The 21,725-nt window shown below is 46.1% G+C and overlaps 1 protein-coding gene across 1 annotated transcript in view; it reads right to left on the bottom strand.

Moving 5' to 3' along the window:
- Window positions 1–11,089, bottom strand: part of FHDC1 (FH2 domain containing 1) — a 41,083-nt gene extending 29,994 nt beyond the window's left edge. Inside the window, exons 1-2 of the mRNA XM_059373947.1 lie at window positions 10,874–11,089; window positions 4,305–4,945 (exon numbers count right to left, since the gene is read on the bottom strand). Of these exons, the coding sequence (XP_059229930.1) occupies window positions 4,305–4,808 (504 nt within the window). The 5' untranslated portion in view covers window positions 4,809–4,945; window positions 10,874–11,089. The remainder of the gene's footprint in view (window positions 1–4,304; window positions 4,946–10,873) is intronic.
- Window positions 11,090–21,725: the final 10,636 nt, after the last annotated feature.

Genomic DNA, 21,725 nt, shown 5'->3' with positions numbered 1-21,725 from the left:
CCAGCATCTAGAATGATCTCATGTATTCCAACATTTGTGGGTTTTTTCCTTGTTTATTTTACTTTTATTGAGGTATAATTAACAAATAAAATGTAAGATATTTAAGATGTGCATCATGCTTATTTGATATATGTAAACACGGCGAAAGGACTCCCGCTCCCCCCACCTCACGGTCATCTTTGGTTCCTCCTTTTCAGTGAGAACATTTAAGTTCTATTCTCTTAGCAAGTTTCTATTACCCAACACAGTGTTATCAGCTGTAGTTACCTTGTTTTATACTACATCCTCAGGCCTTGTTCATCTTGTGTATTGTCAATCCTGCTTTTGATCATATTGATCTACATACTGATCAACACTCCCTTTGGTCCCTTGGTTCAGTTCTGTCAGCTCAGCTAGCTTTAATTTTCTTCAGAGGATATCAACTAGCTAAGACTGTCACTTTTTTTTTTTTCTTTTAATTTTATTTGAGAGAAAGAGAGCACAAGCAGTGGGGAGGGGTAGAGGGAGAAGCAGACTCCCCACCGAGCAGGGAGCTTGATGTGGAACTCAATCCAAGGACCCTGGGATCATGACCTGAGCCAAAGGCAGGTGCTTAACCGACTGAGCCACCCAGGTACCTTGTTTCTTCCTTTAGAGCACTGTAGATTCCAGTGGGAGACATGAGACCCAGCTGACCAGTGTGAGCGATGCTGAAGGGGCTGGGAGCAGTGGGGACAGACAGACAGAAAACATCTCAGGGAAGAGGTCAGTGAACTCGGGCAAAGAAGGTGGAGTTTGAACTGAATTGGGTTATTACTATCCCCAGTAATATAGTTTTGTTATTTCTAATTATTTTATTACAGTTTAATTATTATTTTAACATTTGTAGCCTCCTCAGGTTAATTTTTAGGTAACAAAAACACAAGGTTAGTAATATTTCATAACCTTTCCTCCCCTCCCCATTACTAAATGTTCCAATTTACTCTCTTGAGTGTTGTTCTTCCTAAATTCAGCCATTCCTGAACCCAGCTCTTCCTTATCTTCCAGCAACTCCTTTGTCTGGAATATAATGAAACTTATTTGTAATGCTTTATAAGCCCTTTCAAGTAGAAGCCAACCACATAATGGCAGGCCATTTTTGCAGGAGGTTATTATGTTTCAAAGGGACATTATCTGATCCCTGAGGTGCTTGAACCTCCAAATCATGGCCTGTGTTTCCAGGCTCAGGAGGGGTCCCTCTGCCAAACGTGCTAGTTATGCTAGTTAGGGTATTTTCCACTCCACGCAGACAGGGAGTGGGAACTAGTACTTTCAACCCTAGATTCCATTTACTCCTTCTGAGTAAATTGGGAAACTTATCTCTGGACCTTGTGAAACTATCACTCTGCTGAGTTGTAATTTCCTTAGGAGAAAGTCTAAGGTGGGCAGAAAATAGCATGTACTGTATTCTTTTACTGCGAAATATATATATACACATATATAGTTATTAATTTATATTTTTAATATATATTTTAAAATTAAATACAATATAAAATTATTTATGAATTATTTATAAGTATTAACATATTTATAAATATTTTATATATATAATACTTCTAACCATGTTGGGGATAGCATGAAAAATTAAAAATAATTCTAGATAACCCTCTGTTATGTGGCGATATTGCCTAATACACACTCAAATCCATCCACCTAAACTACTCATCCTACTTGAGTTCTAAAGAGTTGAAAAGTTAGATTATCTTATGACACACGGTCATGGTGGTTTAATTTTTCCTTCTAGCAGCTTCTCTCAGATTAGGACTTACCAGTGTTAAAAAACAGTTACACACCCATATTCATCGCACCATATTCGCAATAGCCAAAAGGTGGAGACCCACATACCCATCAATGGATGACAAGATCAACACAATGTGGTATATATACAGAGGAATATCACTCAGCCTTAAAATTCTGACACGTACTACACGGGTGAACCTTAATGACATTATGCAAACTGAAATGTTCCAGTTGCAAAGAAACAAATACTATATGATCCCACTTACAGAAGGCACATAGAGTGGTTAAATTTTTAGAGACAGAAAGCAGAAAGGTGGTTGGTGGGGCTGAATTCAGGAGGGAATGAGGAGACAGGACTTAACGGGTACAGAGCTGCAATTCTGCCAGATGGGAAGAGTTCTGTGGGGGCGTGGTGGTGACAGTTGGACCACAATGTCAATGAGCTTCCTGACACTGAACAGCACATTTTTAAGCAGTTAAGATGGTAAATGTAATGTGTATTTTATCCCTGCTACTTCCCTCCCTCCCTGAGTGCTTTTATCTGTAGAACAGATAAAATTAAATTAAAGCTGTGAATTAAATTAAATTAAATTAATTAAATTTAAATGAATTAAAGCTGTGAGTTCCAGCAGCCCCTGGAATTATCATTTTCCAAAATAAATTTACTTATATTACATCATATCAGATCATATATTATATTATATTATATATTATGTTATATTATAAAAATAATTTATAAGGGAGGCCATGCATTCTAACCTGGTAGCTGCCCACTCAGCAGTATTGTGAGCTAGACCCCCTTCTGGTTGTTACAGGTGGTTTCCTGAGAGGTACACTCCATTTCCCGCTGTACCCATCCATTCTTTCCTTCCAAATTCTTTTTTTTTTTTTTTTAAGATTTTATTTATTTATTTGACAGACAGAGATCACAAGTAGGCAGAGAGGCAGGCAGAGAGAGAAGAGGAAGGAGGCTTCCTGCCAAGCAGAGAGCCTAATGTGGGGCTCGATCCCAGGACCCTGAGATCATGACCTGAGCCGAAGGCAGAGGCTTTAACCCACTGAGCCACCCAGACGCCCCTTCCTTCCAAATTCTTAAAATTCAGTAAGGAGAGCTAGGAAACAATGGTGAGAAATGCCCTACGGTACAGCAAGGAGTCTCTGCTGGAAGCTGGGGCAAAGGCCAGGGTACTAAGGAAGTGACTTCTTGCTCCGTCCAATACTGAAAGGATCCACTAAGAAATAAAAGGGCTCTGCAGAAAGGGAAGAACAGGGAAGGTTGGAGTTCAGCGGGCAAGGGGATGAGGAGCTGTCCTCAAGACTTCCTCTCAGATTTATTTCACAGTTCACATTTAATTCTAATCCTAGCATTCTCTGCGTTTTATAGTTCGTAGACTCCTGGCTATCTCAATAGGGGACTATATCACCAATTTCAAGTGAATCCCCCCAAGTGAGCCCAGGGAGAAAAGAAGTTAACCTGTTCCTGAGCCAGACAGAGGAAAGAGGTCAATAGCGTCAGCTTGAGAATTCAATTATGTAGAGGGGTGCTACTTCATCCTGGAGCCCTGCCCACTCTTACCCGAGTCACTCCATCTTTGACCTATAGCCTCTGCTCCTGTAGAACAGATTTTAAAAATGATACATTGTTGCCGGCCCCTCCACTGCACTTTCCATTTTTGGTGTTCAACATTCTTTCCTTTCCATCTCAATCTCTTTCCTTAGTACTGCTGCTAGTAAGCAGAGGTTTCTCAATTTACTTTGTTTCTAAACAGAGTACTTTCAAATGCATGTTTTGACTCAGTTTCCAGAATATATGGTTATTGGCAGCCCTGAAGCCATGCTTTCGAGGTGAACTTCTTATAACCTGCCAGCTTTACTTTGTTCTCAGTGTAAGGCATTTACTGCTCACTGGAAATGTTTCTTAGGCAATCCACCTAAAACCAGCTTTACGCTTCGAACTCTCTGGAAATCTCTATTCCACGATGGCCACGGCTCAATCCAGAGCTCTGAGGAATGAAGGCTCCCTTCTAACACTTAGGGAAGGAAAATTAGAGGGAAAAATACTGATAAAATCTTCAAGACATATATTAGTTAAGGGTGTCTTTAACAAAGGGCATTCTGTCTCAGAAAGTTCCAGTTAATCTCAGTTTGTGGAGTTCAGGAACTCGGGTTTTTGTTTCCACAGAGACTAACAATGTGGACTTCGGCAGAACTGCTCCACCAGGGGAAACCGCAGCAGATGTGCTGGAGACAGGGCAGTGCTGAGAGGCCAAAGAACGATGGCCCCACATAGCATGTTCTCAGCCTGAGGTCATAATCCACCGGGATGTCTGGGAGGATGTGGCATGCACGCTTCTTACACTTTCCTGCTAGTCAGCTCAAGCTCATCATATAAGGCCTTTTCTATCATTTCCAGAGCACATGTACTTGCATTATCTTATTTCTCAGTGATTTAGCAAGTTTAGAAATGTACACACCCTTCCAAACACAAAACAATGCAGTGTGTGCAGGATTATACCAACCCCCGCCCCAACCCAATCCATTCTTACCTCTTCCCTAGCCTCCCTGAAGGATGAATTTAAGGCTCCTCCTCTCCTAGAAAGGGAAGACTTGGTAGTAGTGTCTTCTTGCTGTCCAAAGAGCTCCTCGATGGTCTTTGTGTCAATTTGGTAGTGATGCTGCTGCCTGGCAGCCAAAGTCCAGATGTTGGTTTTGCCACGTACTTGCTCCTCTGGAATGGTCTTCCAAAAAAAGCTTCTCATCCGCCTTTTCTTCCCAAGGTGGCTATAGCCATTCAGGTGAGAAGATGGGGGTAGTCCTGGAGGGGGAGGTGGGAGTGGAGGCCCCCCGGGGAGTGGAGGTGGTGGGGGAGGGGGAGGAGAGGGAGGAAAGCCCTCCCCTGAATAGGGACATGATGGAGGTGGAGGGGGGGGAGGAGGAGGAGGAGGAGGAGGCCTCGGCGGTGCTGTTTCCCGGATCATGAAGCCAGCTGCCGTGGTGATCGTCCCATTTTCTTTATCGCTGACCAAGGAGACACAATTCATAACATGCATAGTACTGTTGCCTTCTAAGGAGATAATTTCTTGGCCTTAGGGAAGCAGACACAAACATTAAACTTGTGTCATACTTTTTCACTCACTGGTCGGCTGCCAGAGAAAAAGGCAACAGGGTTGTGTGTCATCTTCCAAACCTACAAAGATAAAACAACCTTAAATTGGTACAAGAAAACATCTGAATGCCAGCTAGTTCCCTTCAGAGCCCAGCGCCGGTCTTCCTGCGGCGGCTGGGTATTACAATCCATGAGAGGCAACACATCCAAAAGAGCATAAAAAGGGACTAATACTTTTCTAAATGTGAACCAGACAAAATTTTACTGCCTGGAAATGCTGCCAAAGCAGCAGCAACAAACCCAACCTGGAAACCTTCCATTCATCAATAAAACACGTATTTATTGAGAACCTGCTATAGGTTCTGCAAGCATCGCTCACTTTATGAATAAACTACTTGTTCACTAACTGGCTTCTCTTCCTTAGGCAATGGATACCCAAGCCCTAGGGGAATTACCCAAATGGCTGAAGCATTAGGTAGTTGTGGACGACCCTGCTTTTCTCCTGTGTGGACATGTTCCCTACCAGTCACTTGGTCAAAGGGTATCCTCTGCCTTGCAGAGATGGGGCAGGGCATCTGGAAATGATAAAATAGCAACCAAACTCTTTCCCCCAGAGTCAGGGCCACCATGTTCCTGCTCACCACAAACAGAGAAAAGAACACTAGGTGTGAAGATTAAATGTTGTAGCTCAAATCAAACTTTACTGCTTACATTTTAGACAAGTCACTTCACCTCCCTAGACTTCCGTTCTGTCCTTTGTAAAACTAGGAGGCTGGGATCCATTCCATGACCTCTCTCATTGCTGCCAATGGCTATCACTTTAGATTCTAGTTAAGCCACTCTGCAGAAACAACCAGAACTTCACACCAACCTCTTTGGCTTCTTCTGTGACACTCTCAGCAGAGAAAACACACACACACAAAGATATGCTGCTCGCATTAATACCCGCCACACATCTATACCTGAGCCACACAGTCACTGAGTTATATTTCTGGCTTGTGTTTTTACTGGCCTTTAAATGTTTGTTTTTGGCACTGAGTTGTTATGGACCTGATGTGAAAACAGAGGTCAAAACAACTACATTTCTTCAGACTTAAGGACGGGTTAATGGAAAATGTGTAAACTGTCTGATAGCACTAATTCAAATATTATGAAATGCTTTACACAGAACCATGTATAAAAGGCAGGACTGCCTTGGGAATAAGAGCAGAGACTCTAGAAATAGACCGTTTTTTCCTCAGATCTCGGTTCTGCTCCTTCTTAGATGTGCAGTTTGAGGTGAGGGAGGCCGTTGAACCTATGTCTTAGCATCCTTATCTATAATATAAAAATATATTGTTCCATTGGTTTGCATAAGAATAAATGAGCTAATACATGTACCAAGATACTATTAACAATAACCAGTGTCATATGTACATATGATTTCTCTTCACTTTCACAGGTACTGTATTTTCTTTAAAATATGTATTGGGTTCATGGATAAAATGTTAAGTTACTCCTGGCTGCTAGAAAAATACCTTTAATAGTCCTATTCTTTGCTTTCTATGTTACTAGCTTTGTCCTTCTTCAAAACTCAGTGATTATATATTATGCTATCTCTAAATTATAAGAACATGGGTGCCTGCTTGGCTCAGTCACTTAGCATCTGATTCTTGATTTTGGCTCAGGTCATGATCTCAGGACTGTGAGATCGACCCCCGAGTTGGGCTCCGAGTTGGGCTCCATGCTGGGCATGTTGGAGCCTGCTTAAGATTCCCTCTCTGCCCCTCCCCCTGCCAAATAAATAAATAAATAAATAATAACAAGCACAAATGTTTTTATGAAATATGAAAATTTAACTTTTGAAAACTATGCATGTGTAGGAGACAGTATTGTCAGCTAACTGGATTTTTTTTTTTTACCATTTTAACCATTTATAATTGTGTATCAGTGACACTAAGTACATCTGCAGTGCTGTGCAGCCATCCCCGCTGCATAATTTTTTAGAAAGTAAAACCGACATTATTTATCCAAGCTAACTTCTAGTTCACTTGCGATGCAACTGGCTTTTAAAAGGAGTTTGCATAATTACCATTAGGGGCATAACTAGGCTGTTTTCATAGCTGGCACCCCTTAAGCAATGACTCATTGTCAATTACAGTTTATAGTTACATTTGAACTCTTCTTTTTTCAAGACTGTACAAGTAATTTTGGCTGTTTACCCTTACATAGTTTAAAATACTTCTGTACATAAAACATCTCATGTATTGAAGAGTTGCTAATCCTCCAATTCACCTCCAACTGCAGATATGCTGACTCGTTTACAGATTATTCCCGTTAAGAATGGCGATAACCTTAAAAAGTCTCCATCCTAGAAAGCAGGGACTCCCTCCGTGCTGCGTTAAGTCTATCCACAGATGTGCCATTAAAACTCACACAGCAAATAAGGAGTGTGTGTGTGAGAGAGTGAGAAAGGCTCTACACTCAAACCAGCACTAGTTTCTGACACTAAAGCTCCAAAGGATGCCAGTCTTTTTGAGTACCACGCATTGCACACAAGAAGTACAAGATAAAGGCTTGTCAAAGTAAAAAGTGACAAGTGTTAGTGAGGCACTGGCTATAAGGCTATAATTCTAACCACAGCCCCATCTAGAGAAAGAATGTTATTTTTAAAAGTCCAAAGAACAAAATGAAATTTACAACACTTTTACTGGTATGTTGTCTGGCTCATTTTTTCCCAGGGTAACAAATAAGGGTCCTAGGCCCCCAGCAGCTTCTAATGAATAAATTCTCCAGCAATGATTAGCTAAGATGCTAATGCTTTTACTACTGGCTTCAATAGGGCTTTGATAGGGCTTTTCCTTTGGGCAGGATTTCCAGTGTCAAAGAGGCACAGGAAAAAGAGAGTGCAGACAGACATTCTAACCCTTTCCACAGTCTCCTAACAGATTGAAACGGAGGATAAACAAAGAACATTTCCTTTACTAGGGTACAGTTCCCAGCAAAGATGCAAACGCATACCCTCCAAGTGTGCTAGCCCACAGGTAATGCTGTAGCCCTGAAAAGCTTGCTGCTTCTCACAGCTGCCAACTGCCAGTAGGAACAATGGAATTAATCTTGGCTCTGTCTGGAAAATGTCAAGGGTCCCATCCACCTTGCCAGGGCAGCCAGAGACAGGTTTGTATTTAACATCCCACCTACAGGTTGGGGACCTCAGCAGCAGGGAGGACAGCTGCTAAGGCTGACAAATGTTCAGCCCTGAGTAAAACAGAGCTGTCACGGTAAGGCTCTGAAGATGAGAACTCTTCAAGCCCGCAGTGCTAAACAGGAGCCATCAGGGGTGTGTCTGAGAGACCAACCCTCTAGAGAGGTTTTAGCTCAACAGAGCATCACTGAACTATGTAAATTTTTAATTCACATGCTGGGGCCATGTCTCTAGTCTTTAGCTGATTGGCCAAAATAAGTCTTAGAATGCAAATGTTCCTAAGGGAATTCAAAGAGGACCTCTCGCCCAACAGCCAGCACCGCTTTGCTCATGGTGTTAGAAACATGAAGAGAGTGAGTGGCAGGGAAGATAAGAGAATATGTACGTTTCCTTTCTCAGTACATTTAGGAGGAAAGCAAGCTCCTCCTGTAAGTCCGTTCAGAGCTCAGGTTTTCCTGAAAGACGGTTAGTGGGGCCTGACGGCTCAGCTGCCCGCTCACCCTCTAGGTCAACAAAAATCAAAAGTGAAGGCCAAGGAAAACCCTCCAGAAAACCTTTCCCCTTCATTTCTGACTTGTGTCACAGATGAGGTGGGGGCAGGAAGGCCTGGCCCACACCCTCCCGACGACAAACGGGGGCAGAACAAGCCCGGTTTGGAAAGCAGACAGCGGACAAAGGAGGGAGGCGAGGGTACAGGCGATTCTGAAATACGGAATTTTTGCCCTCCACTAATTCCCCCGGGGAAAGCCCCTCCCCGACCGCCTATCTTTCAAAACCTTTCTTGATCGTTAAACCCAGAATGTCAATCACACAGTCGAACCAGAGCCGGCAGCATCCAACCCTCCTCCTTGGCACTGCACGCGGCGAGAGAACCCCAGACTGCTTCCAGTCAGCGTATTTAAGCCGCAGCATAACATAAACACTTCACGGATGCCCCCGAGCGCAACACCCGGAGAGTAGAGAGAGAACGCTGGTTTCTGAACGTGCATTTTGTTTCTATCAAGGTCCCCAAACCAAGGTGGGGGGAGCGCACGAGCGCCAGAGGATGCTCTAAAGAGAGGGAAGGAAGCGCCGGCCACTCATTCCAGGAAGACAGCTGTGGGTCAGTTGAGGGGGTCACAGACGGCCGAACACTGGGGGCAATTTCTGTGCAAACAGATGTTTGAAAACTGACTCCAAGGTCCTGAAGAAATTCGGCGTGGGGGTACCGGGGGACACGATTGCTTTCAAGAAGTCTGGACGCCAAGTAGTTTTCCTAGGTCACAGCACTGTCCGGCGATCCGCCGCGTCCTTCCGCCCCCAAGCCCCGGGTCCTGGGTCCCGCCCCAGCCACTCACCCAAACGGCCCCGGATGGGCCGCACAGAAGGCTCGGGGGCGCAGCGTCCGCGCGGGTCCCCAAGAGCGAGGCGAGTGGGAGGTCCGGCGGCCGCGCGCGAGCCCCCAGCCGCGTCCTTATCTGCGCCGCGGCAGGAGAGGCGGTGGGGGAGCGGGCGCCCGTGCGCCGCCGAGATAGACGCCCACACGGCCGCGCAGGCTCGGCTGCGGCTGCCGCGGCGGGACGAGGGCGCGCTCCACGGAGAGGCCGCCGCGGGCCGTGCGGGAACAGGCGGGGCCGAAAGGGCAAACGCCGGGTAAGGACTGGACCCTCCGTCTCCCGCGAGCGCCGAGCGCCCCGCGGTCCTGGAGCGCAACGGAGCTGAGCTGCCACAGCAGGCGCTCGCCCCTCCCCGGGCCCCTAAGGCGGGCGGGTCTGGGCGTGTCGGAGGGGGGAGGTGGGGGGTCGCCCGCCCCGCCCCCTTGCCCGGAGGACCCAGGCTTAGGGTCCGCCCCCCCCCCCCCACCAGCCCAGTGCGGTTCCTTGGTTACCCGCCCCTCGGACCCGCGGCCGCACGGAGCTCCAGAAGCCGGGTGGGCTGCGGAGGCTAACAAGGGAAGGTTATCTCAGTGCTTGGAAGCCAAAGAGGGGATCTCCTGGTTCGCGGACTTGGGATCTGCCGGATCCTTGAACGTTCGCGGCGACACCTCCCCCACGTCCGGGATCTGGATCCCGGGCGCGGAGGAGAAAGCCTCGCGGCCGCACTGCGGGCCAGCAGATGGGAGCCAGGGAGAGCCGGCAAAAAGGAAAAAAAAAAAAAAAAGTAGAGGGGTGACTCCTGGTGTTTGGTCGGAGGATAAAACCCGAGAGCCCGGAGTCCCGGAGCTGGGGGCACCGTGGCTGCTGGAGCTCATCCACCAGCCCACCCGCTTCCTCCCCAAACTTCGACAATGTGACGGCGAAACTTCCAATCTGAACTTCGCACGGCCAGGACGAGTTTGCAGGGGCAAGAGCCGCCCTGTCCTCGGTCCGCATCACCCGACGCGGTCCTCGCCAACCCCGCACCCACGGGAGCGGCAAGTCCTGGCTCCCCGCTGGCCAGTGGCGCGCTCTTGGACCGGGCGGGGATCAAGTGGCGGCGCGGTTTATCCAAATATCTTAGCAGCTAAAGCTCCATTAGCCGACCCTGGTCCAGCCCCGAGGCGGCCCGTGCCCTAGCTCGTTCTCCGGACGCGGGTCCAGAGCCGCGCGTCTTGGCCTCAGGAGACCTATCGCTGTCCTCTGCAGTCTGGGTAGTGCAGGCACCAAAGTCGCCCGAGTGGGTGCGGAGGGAGCGCGCAAACCTCCCCAGCCCTTCCCGTGGAGACTCGAAAGCAGCCGAGACTTGGCGCCGCAGCCCGGGGTCCAAGCTGATCCCTGCCCTTGGCCCTTTGGAGCCGGGGAGTGTCCAGCTCCCGGTTCCCCCCGAGCGGCGGTCGCCCCGGCCTCGGCCACCCGGCTCCCACTCACCCGCGGCCCGCGCTCCCCGCGCGCTCCTGGATCCCCACCGCAGGCTCCCAGTGCCAACGCCTCTGCCGGGTCTCTGCAGCCTGAGAAGGCGGCTCGGGACGGCGAGGGGGCAGGGCGACGCGGGGCGGGGCTCAGCCGCTGCCCCAGGTAACAATGCTGCAGACGAGCCCGCTCCCACAGCCAGCCGCAAAGGGCAGCACGCCCTTTCCTGCTCGGCCCCTTCCCTCCTCCCACCCTCCAGCGCCAGCGTCGGCGCCGCGGCGCTTGCCTTCACCTATCGGGGGCCCCAGGAGCTTGGAAGACGCCAGCGGGCACGCTGCTCCCGCACCCGAAGGCGCCCGAGGGAAGTAGGGGTGGCGGGAAACAGCGAAGTACGAGTGTGAAGAAGAGCCAGGTATCCTCGTGTAACCAGCGAGGGGAGGCGCCAAGCCGCTTCCGAACCTGCAAGTGCTTTCCCCCAAGCTGCCTCTGCCGCAACCTCCCCGCCACCCTCCCCTGCGCACACGCACACTCCTGCACGCACACCCTCGGCGCGCGCGCACACGCACACACATAGGCGCGCGCGCCAGGCTACCCTCTGCCCCACGCTGGTTTCTCCCTGGAGTACTAGGCAGGCTTTGTAGCGGGGGAATGTACCAGCTCTTAAAGCCAAATCCCAGCTGAGCGGGAGCTGCCCAAAGTCACCTCTTCTCTGGGTCCTGCCACCTGTAGGTTTCTTACTTTTTTTTTTTTTTTTTTTTAAACTCTCCTCGGTGATGATGGTAGCAGGGATCTTTCCATTATATTTAAGCAAAGCAAAGAAAAAAATCCACTGCAAGTCAGACAGCATGAACGGAGGCTGTCCAGAGACTAACAGGAAGAAACGGGGGAACAGTTTAATCGCATCCCCCCCCCGCCCCCGCCGCCCAAATAATTTGTGAAACCAGGCAGTGAGAAACACAGTCAAAGAAAACCTTTCCTCGGCAAACCAGCCGGTCGGAAATCAGCTGCAGGGGTGGAGAGGCGCCCTGGGTGGGGATGAAGTCATCCTTACCTTTGACTTGGTTAACAGATAACAGACCACAGTTTTCCAGTCTCTGGTGCCAGATGACTTCTGTCTCTCCTCCCCAGGTCTTCAACCCCTGCACTCCCACAACTCCTTCTCCATGTGGATGGAAAAAAGTGAAACTATTAGAGCAAAAACAAAGCAAATAACAAAAGCAATAAACAAAATTAATGCCAGCCCATTTACTAGCCTTGGACCAAGCTTACATTATACGGGAGGAGTAGATCCAGCCAAGACCAGAGAAAACCTCAAGGAGTGGGAAATGTAATAAAAGAGAAAGATATCCATGCTCAGGAAGTTAATATTAATCCCAAAGGATTATGGATTGCAAAGGCAAAAGTTGAATGAAGAATTTCACAAGTGAGGAGCAGAATGGTATCCTTTCCTTTTCTTTTCTGGAGGGTTGGCCAGATGAAGGGTCTGCACCCACTGCACACTTCCCTCTCTTCAGCAGCTCCCACCTCCCCAAACCGGCCCCCCCACACACTGTACTAAGTATGCACTTTCAAATGAGCCACTTCTTTGAAGAGTCAAATTCAGTGACCCATCGTCAACGGAGTCTTTTTTATCTCCCTGCAGCAGTCTGGCCTACAGGCCTTCTCTCTGCCCCTCTGGCCTCCTCTGCTGAACCCTTTTGTCCTTTGAGGACAGTAAATGGATTCTTCCAACTCTGTCTCCCATTATCCCATGGGTTCCGTCTTCTGACTTGAACCTGGAAGGGTCCAGATTTTGTAGGACCTGAAGCTTGTATAACTCTTGAGGGAGCTTTTTAAAGAAAACCAATAACTTATAAACACACCACTAAGTGTATGTCCTTGGAAGTGTCCAGGAGAGTGAGGGGCAGGAAAACTCCAGCTCTAAGGCAAATCCACTTCTGACTTCACCTCTAGGTCAGTGCCTCTCAAATCCACATTGTCGCTGTAATATCTCAGGTCCAAATTCAATGTCCAAAGGTCAATTCATCTTTCTCGTAAAACTAGCACTTTCCTACCCATACCTTACTTAAGACCTGATTCTTAGGGGTGCCTGAGTAGCTCAGCTGGTTAAGCGTCTGTCTTCAGCTCACGTCATGATCAGGGTCTTAGGATCGAGTTCCAAATTCAGGTTCCTTGTTTTGTGGGGAGCCTGCTTCTCCCAGGTTTGTACTTGCTCGTTCTCAAATAATTAATAAATAAATAAATAAATAAATAAAATCTTGAAAAAGACCTGATTTTTAAAATTTAAAATCCCGGCTTTCCTCTGGTTCTTTTTGTCTTCTGAATTCCTTGTATCTAAGTATTCTCTGAATTTGTTGCTCTTTCCACAAATCATGTCTCTTACTTCTGTACTTTATATCCACGTCCACTCTCCCCAGTTAGAGGATCGGGGAGCTGATATTTATTTGCTGTTGGCCATGGAGCAGGCATCACATGGGATTCTCCTACCAAGCCCAGAAATCCACCGTTCTATATTTTCTAATTTAGAGAATTTAAATTGGGCTCCTGTGTCTACTGCTTTGGTGTCCTTTCTCCTTTTCTCCTCTTCTCCCTGACTCTGCTGTCAAGCCAGTGTTGTTCTGAAAGTCTAATTTGATCACACGAGCTACCCATTCAAAAGCATCGGTAGGTTCACATATGTGCCCACGGGAAGAAAGTGGCGATCTTCCATTTGACATTGGCTGCATTTTCCCTTCCCCTCCTGTGGTCTGAACTGTTTTGTTGCACCCAAGCAGCACTGCTGGCTGAATGCACCGGCCTTCATCTTTGGCTTTTATTTGACATGTTGTGCCTATTAGGTGGCGGAAAGGTGGCTGAGTAGCACAGGGCACAACTCTCAAATGGTGTCAGTGTCTTCATGGGTATGAATCTAGAAGACTCTTTGGTCTTCATACATTAATACACTGATTGTTAATCTCGTCTCACCTGAGCTTGTGCTGGGGCCTCAAGGTGAGCCTCTTGTCTGTACCCCAGAAACACCAGCAGCCCTGTCTGGGGGGAAGGCTGGCAAGACTCCTGAAACCAGGCGTGCCCAAAGTCAGCCCAGCCCCTGGAATCTGTGGCTTGGAGGAAGCTGCGGCTGTGTCCTCAGGGGTGCCAGAGCAGCAGCCAGTGTGGCCAGTGTGAACTTCTGGCCAGCCGAACCTCTCTGGAGTGCGTTCCTAGCTTCGTGTGGCCCCAGCCATGGGCCCCACAGGTGCCGGCTCCAACACCTGCCCAAGAACTTCTCGGTCTGCAGCTTGTCTTCCCTCTCCCCAGACTCTCCTTTCCAGATTGCTCTTTTTTCCTTTGCCCTGTTCATTTTCTCTCTTCCAGCTTCTCTTCCTCAGCCCTGAGAAGCTTGTGGTTTACTCTACATCAAGCATTTCGTATTGGAATCTGTCATTAGGAGCTCCTCAACAAAACCATCAAACCCAAATCTATCAAATTGCAGAATCCATCCTAAAAATGCCTATGGTTCTCAAACAGGCTTCTTTGCTTAAGAAAGAAGTCTAATGCTTGAGCTGACTTCATGGGCCCTCTAAGAAACCACAGGGACATCCTAAAACAAGTCCCCTCCGGCATAGGATTGAGGCATCAAACTGGTTTTTAAATTCCTTTCTCTCAGGGATGCAGACTGAGACTTACTTAATCTTTGTTCTTCTTAAAATATATCTGATGAAATCAGTTGTTGTGTATTTAGATTATAGGCTGTGCCCTTGCTCTTAAAATCGGAAAACTGCGGAAGAAATCGGAAGAAATGAAGTCTACCAGCTCTGTAGTTAAACAGACTTGGCAGAGAAATACCAAGACTCACCACTCCTAATAACAGCCATTTCTAAGAGAAATTGCTAGACCTCCTTGTTCCCTTCAAAGGTTGAAAAGTATAAAATAAGGAAAATCAACAGAACTGTTGTCACTATGAATGCAAATCTGCATCAAGTATCTTATTGACAAAAGGCAGACACCAGGGGTGCCCCGGTGGCTCAGTCACTGGGCATCTGCCTTCTGCCCTGGTCATGACCCGGGATCCCTGGGATGGAACCCTGCATCCAGCTCTGCTCAGCGGGGAGCCTGCTTCTCCCTCTGCCTGCTGCTCCCCCTTCTTGTGCTCCCTCTCTGGCTGTCTCTCTCTGTCAAATAAATAAATAAAATCTTTAAAAAAAGAATTCAGGCACTGGACTGCTATTGTTTTCTAAACGACTCTGAGCTGAGAAAACGTTTTCACAGGCTAAGAAATGGAAATAGTAAGTTGCCTTTAAGTACAGTAAATGATAACTAGGCTCTGATCCTTGGAGAAACTTTTTCTCTGCGTGCTAAGTAGCGATTTCTGAACATTTTAAATAGAAAATGCTTTCACCTGGAGGGGCAGCCGGGTAGTTCAATCGTCTAAGTATCTGGCTCTAGATCTCAGCTCAGGTCTTGGTCTCAGGGTCGTGAGTTCAAGCCCTGTTTTGGGCTCTACACTGGGTGTGGAGGCTACTTTAAAAAAAAAAAAAGTAAGAAAAGAAAAGGAGAAGAAGAAGAAAAGAAAATGCTTTCACATGGGATGCATGTGATGTCGATATCCATGGTGACATCAACAGGCATTTCCTTGGCCAGAAGTAAATACAGGTACTTCGTCAACAGCAGTGCCTGATTTCTTTGAGGGTAAGAGAGATTACGGGCACCGCTTACCAACATATAAGAATGAGGCGATTAGACAGCCGATGACCTCTCTCCTGCTGTCTCTGTCCTCTTAGAGCCCAATGTTCATTTGCTCCCTTTTAAGGTGTGTGTATGTGTGCACATGTGTGTGTGGGTGTGTTTTGGGGGCAGGGATGGAAGTGGAGACGGATACAGGAGAAATACTGTACACATCAATGAGGTTCTCACCCAGAAAATCCTCAGCTCAGCAACCCCCCCCCCCTTTTTTTTTAGTTTATAACTTCTACAGTGCTTATAGAACTGATCAGTATGAATGACCAATATAGGGTCTGGCTGTTGTAACATTCAAAGTTTGAGGAGAAAAATACCTTTGAAATATAACATGAAAGTGTATCACTTCTTTCCGCCTCCCATCATCAAAAACAAATATGTGCGTCTCCCTTAGAAGAATTAAGTTAAAGAGGACGTCAGATGCCAATTTCTTTTGCTACTGGTTTTAACTGTTTCAAATTGTTTACCCTTTGAAGAAGCGATTCCCAGCCGGAGCAAACAGTAATTTGAAACCATAACACTCACTGGACAGGCGGTCAGCAAACAGAAACCCAGGGAATCAACAATTTTGGTATGTGGTGGTGGTGGGGTGTGTGTGCATATGTGTGTGTGTGTGTGTGTGTGTTTCCCTGAGGAAATAATACATGTGCATATTGTACAAGGCTTTGTAGGGCATTTAAAGGCAGGCAAGAGGACGTGTTGGGGACTTAGCGATTTGTAAAGCCCTTTTTACTCCTCTTGGACATTGAATTTGTACTTAGTGTAAGGACCATTATAAACATATTTTTGCACTCAGCTTCTATTTTTAAGAAGGCAAATACTTTCCGTGTGATAGCAAATCATCAAACCAGCCTGTAACAATTAGCATCTTAGTATTTCTCAAGCCAGGTATATAGAAATAACTCAAATGGACCAATTTTGGAGAAGCAGGGTAAGCCTTTTGGTGAAAATGCTGTTATTCAAGTTTTGACGGCCTTGGCCACAAAGAGGATCCCTGTCAAAACACTCAACATCACAATTAGCTCACAGTTTGCATCCCTCTGTGGGCCTGACCAGGCTAACTCTGGACAGGGCTGCCTGGGGTGAAACCCTGGACCTCTCTTTTCATCTTCGCTCCTAACCACTGGCCCCTTCTTGAAGAAAGGGGCCACTGTATGGACTCAAACTCAGAGAGGTGCTGTCAAACATTCAGCCAGCCACTTGCACTTTAAAATAAATGAAAGACGTTACCCTCCCATTTCTAAGTTCCTTTTATCTGCTGTTTCTGTGCATATGATCGACTTCCGTGTGTCGAATTGTACGTTAAGCCGTAACATGGAGCAGAACATCGACACCAAGAATTTTGCTGTAAGTGGTAAATTCTCAGGACCAGGATCCAGAAAAGAGCAAATTCCTTGTCATTTTTCTTGAAATGTGGCTGATTTCCAAGGTAAAACCCTGGGTTCTCTCCACCATATCCCTTTGTAGAAGGTACAGGTATGAGAATTTCTGAGTTTTTGAGTTCCGAATTGTCCTCAGGCTTCCCATGGGGTGATCCACGGGTGATGTCTCTCCAGGTGTCCGTTTTACAGAGAGGGAGAGGGAATGTAGGGCAAGCACACCACTGAACACAGGACTTTGATTTACACTGTACAGTGGAATTATCTTTATGCTGGAACTACCCACCCCTGGCCCCCCAGCCCCCAAAAGGGACAATTTCTCTTCCCAGGGAAATTGCATACCATCTCACTGTGGATTCTTATTTACCCCAAGTTTGGGGTCACAAAGACATTGCGTTTGCAATTTTAAAAGGAGTATAAATAAAGGAAAGCAGAGAAAATGCTAGATGTTTGCATATCTTCATTTCCCTTCCTCACCCTCCACCTTTACCAAAGATTTGGACGTATCTGCTAGCTTTGCATTTTCTCCTTTACAAGCATGCCCTCTTCACAGTCGGTCTCAATAAGGAGACTAATTTCCAAGGGCACCTACTTGCCTGCTGGGTATAATCAGGTTAAGCCTCGTCTACTGGAGGGGAGGGCAGAGGGAGGAAATGCACCCCAGCAGCTTTACTGAACCAGAGCTTATAAAAAAGGGGCTCCCTTGTAATCCTCACGCTCATGGTACAGAGTCTACAGAAGTCACCTGATGGCTCAAAGCCCTTTGTCCTGTATGACGGGCTGGGGAGTTGCCATAACGAAATCAGAGGGGCTAATTCAGAAGGCCGGAGCAGGGGTGGGGGGTGGGGGTGCAGAAGGGGATAAGAGAGACCAATGAAGATTATGACTCACTCTCAAATTTTTGTTGGCATCCAGGTTTCTAATAATTTTTTAAAATTAATTTTTAAAGTATCTCTGCACCCAACATGAGCCTTGAACTCACCACCCCAAGATCAGGAGATAAAATGCTCCACCGACTGAGCCAACCACGTGCCATGGCTTCCAGGTTTTTTTTTTTTTTTCTTAAAGATTTTAATTATTTATTTGACAGACAGATTACAAGTAGGCAGAGAGGCAGGCAGAGAGAGGGGGGAGGAAGCAGGATCCCTGCCGAGCAGAGAGCCCAATGCGGGGCTCAATCCCAAGACTCTGGGATCATGACCTGAGCCGAAGGCAGAGGTTCTAACCCACTGAGCCACCCAGGCACCCGGCTTGCAGGTTTTTAACAAAAGTCACATGTTCTGCTTTAGCCAAAGCTTTTGAGATTACCCACAAAGACATTTTTTACATGTGCCTTCCCTTCCCTGTCAAAATAAGCTGACTTCTTCACCAGGTTGCAATAATTGAAACTGCAATAAAGGACTTTACCAGGATCGTATTCACATTCCCAGAAAGCCACTTTTGCAGATTCAACTCCCCTTCCCTGTGACTATGAAACAGTCATGCACCCCAGTCCTTGTGATGCCTACTTCTAACCCACACATTTGAGTGCTAGGAGGCTAGTTATTAGTTTACTAATTCTTTTCCTTCTCAAAATGAGATCATGCAGGTTGACTTCCCGAAGGTCATACCATAAGGCCATGTATTAAATGGCTAAATCTTCCGACCAATAGTTCTCCCCTGAGAACCTGGACGAAGCAGGTAAATTCTGCCTCTTTGTCCAAATACACTAGTTGGTAAAAAAAGAATGGGGGGGGGGGCACCTGCGTGGTTCAGTGGGTGGAGTCTCTGCCTTCCACTCAGACCATGATCTCAGAGTCCTGGGATCGAGCCCCACATTGGGCTCCTTGCTCAGCGGGGAGCCTGTTCCCCCTCTCTCTCTCTGCCTGCCTCTCTGCCTACTTGTGATCTCTTTCTGTCAAATAAAATAAAATAAAATAAAAGAATCAGGCTTTCTTTTAAATGACTGGTAGGGAAAAGAAAGGTTAAGATTCAAAGCCTAGGGACGCCTGGGTGGCTCAGTTAGTTAAACAGCTGCCTTCAGCCCAGGTCATGATCCCAGCATCCTGGGATCCAGTCCCATATCGGGCTCCTTGCTTGGCAGGGAGCCTGCTTCTCCCTCTGCCTCTGCCTGCCACTCTGTCTGCCTGCGCTCACTCTTGCTCCTCTCTCTCTGACAAATAAATAAATAAAATCTTAAAAAAAAAAAAAGATTCAAAGCCTACAAAAAAATAATATTGTACTAATATTTAGGACTTGATTTATGTGAGGTTTAGATTAGACCATTTCCAATGACCGAGTGGCAATGGCAGAGTGGTAAACTTCATTCTTCTGCATCCAATACACACACATGCACAAGACATTCCAATTTGGAGCTGAAGACCGTCTGCTTGCACACTCAACCGCAAATAGCGTGTTGGGCGTACAGGTTCCTGCCCTCTCCCACCATTCAATCCCAGGATTTGCATCAACTTTCTCCCCATTAAATCAGAGAGTTTGAGGGCAGGGCTGTTGTATCAATCTCATAATAGGGACCATCAGGACTCTTTTTCCTTTTACAGATTTTATTTATTTGACAGAAAGAGACAAGTGACAGAGGGAACACAAGCAGGGGGAGTGGGAGAGGAAGAAGCAGGCTTCTCGGCAGAGCAGGCAGCCCTACGAGGGGCTCATCCTAGGACTTTGAGATCATGACCTGAGCGGAAGGCAGACACTTAACCTACTGAGCCACCCAGGCACCCCACCGTCAGGACTCTTAACAATAGTTGTTAGTCATGGTGTCTGCCAACTGAACTAGGGTCCTCATCACCAGCAGATGGTACCCAGTGGCCCTCATCCTTCAAAGCTAGAGGCTCAGGTGATGAGAATCATCACTCTTAACAATAGTGAATACCTTTTATGTGTAAGGCACAGGGAGAGCTACACAAATGCTCAGAACAGTTCTGCCCTCAAGAGGCTTCTAGAATCCAGAAGGGAATCCACTAGAGGAGACTCAAGCTCTCTGAGGCAGAACGTAAGGGCATATGAAGACAAGGGCAGACATCATACCATTTTATGGTGAACTGAGGAAATGGAAGTTTACGCAGGCCAGTCAAGCGAAACTTCAGGAAACATGATGGCAGTGGACAGGAAGCCGTACAGCTTGGGCCCTACTGGAAAACCATTCCAGCTTTGACACCATTTGGGAAGACTGATTGGGATCGCGTTCTCACTTCTGAAATTTGATACAGAGGACCCAGATTCAAAGTGCATAGCTTGGGTCCTCTCCTTCTCTCAGGGCTGGATCCCTGATTTCAAATGACAAGAGACTTGTGAGCTGGGTAAGCTTGGCTAAAAGGCTTCCAAGGGCTAGGTGTACCAGCTCACAAAGGGGCTACTTACTGTAAGGATAAGGCATACTAAAGTAATGAAAAGTCAACGCACTGGAAATTTAATTAATCATGACTTTCTTAATTAATTGGGTGATCTCAGTCTACTACGAGCGAACAGAAAGTCACATAAAAATGAGCTAAAAGGACTAAACAGAAAGAGCTCTTCCTAGAATAAGTCAAGGTCACTGTTAAGGTCATTGGCAAGGAAGTCTGGAGTGGCTTGAACTGAAGCTACTTGTGTCTTGGGGAAGAAAGAGTTGTTTTCATTGCTCTAGTCATGAGCACAAATAGTGACTCCAAAAGCTTGAAAAGCCAAAGACATCACAACGAACTCTTATTATGACATTGTATTTTTTTTTTTAAAGGACAAAGAGGCAAGTTAAGACCAGAGCCTGCTATGAAGCTTTTATATTTTCCCTTCTCTTGGGAGTTTGGGCAAGGTCTCTCTCTCTCTTTAAACATGACACACACATACGCACACATATATGCGTATATATATATATAATGTATATATGTATATGTATGTACGTAATTAGAGTTGTAGCTGTTTATTTGCGATTTCTAATTAATTTCTCTTAGTTCATGCATGGCATAATTGAAGGAAAATGTTAACTGAAATTTACAAAGAAAATATAGGGAACTTTTTAAGATAATGTTTAGAGTATATAAGAGCAGATTTTTTTTTTTTTTTTTTTTTTTTTAAGGCCACCCCATAGGAAATCTAAATGGTAGATAGATAGTCTGGCCTTGTCAATGGCTGGCTAACACCAATGAAGAAGAAATTGTTAGATCCACTTCAGGGACCATCTGGACTTCTTGAGGTGTTAGTGGAATCAGGTAAGAAAAAGTAAACATGGGTAAGCAGACTAGTCATTCAGCAAATACTCATGACTGTTTAAACTTACAGATTTTTTTTTTCAATTCACTTGACTGTACCAGTGATTAAACAGTAACCATTGCCACAGTAAAAACTCAATTCTCAAAACATCATCTGTGTTTCTTGCTCCTATTACTGATGTAAACTAGTTCAAAAATTTTAATCCACAACATTTCTCTTGTTCTCACCTAAGGTAGGGATGAGGGCACAGGAAACAGAATTTGAGAACAATGTCAACATCCATTATTTATTTGGGGAATTCTTTAAAGATTTAAGTTATATTATTAATTTAAGAAGAGTGCATTAGGGAAAATTTGGCCAGTTCTTAAGATACCTTTTCAAATTGAAAATAAGTTATTAAAAGTTATCAATGTACAATTTATTTTAAGCTTTCTAAATGGTTATAATAAATGAACTATAAGCAGCTAAGTTTTAAGAAATCCAAGCTAGTAGTATGGACTAGAGTAGTAAATGCTTATTTATGAGAAGAGGAGGAAAAAATTGAGGCAGAAGAAACCATTGGTATTAAGTTTAAAAGAAGTGTTTTA

This window comes from Mustela nigripes, chromosome 1 (assembly GCF_022355385.1).
Source record: "Mustela nigripes isolate SB6536 chromosome 1, MUSNIG.SB6536, whole genome shotgun sequence".
Classification (NCBI taxonomy): Eukaryota; Metazoa; Chordata; class Mammalia; order Carnivora; family Mustelidae; genus Mustela; species Mustela nigripes.
Note: the sequence above shows the minus strand (reverse complement) of the source record. Positions and strands in the feature narration are given on the sequence as shown.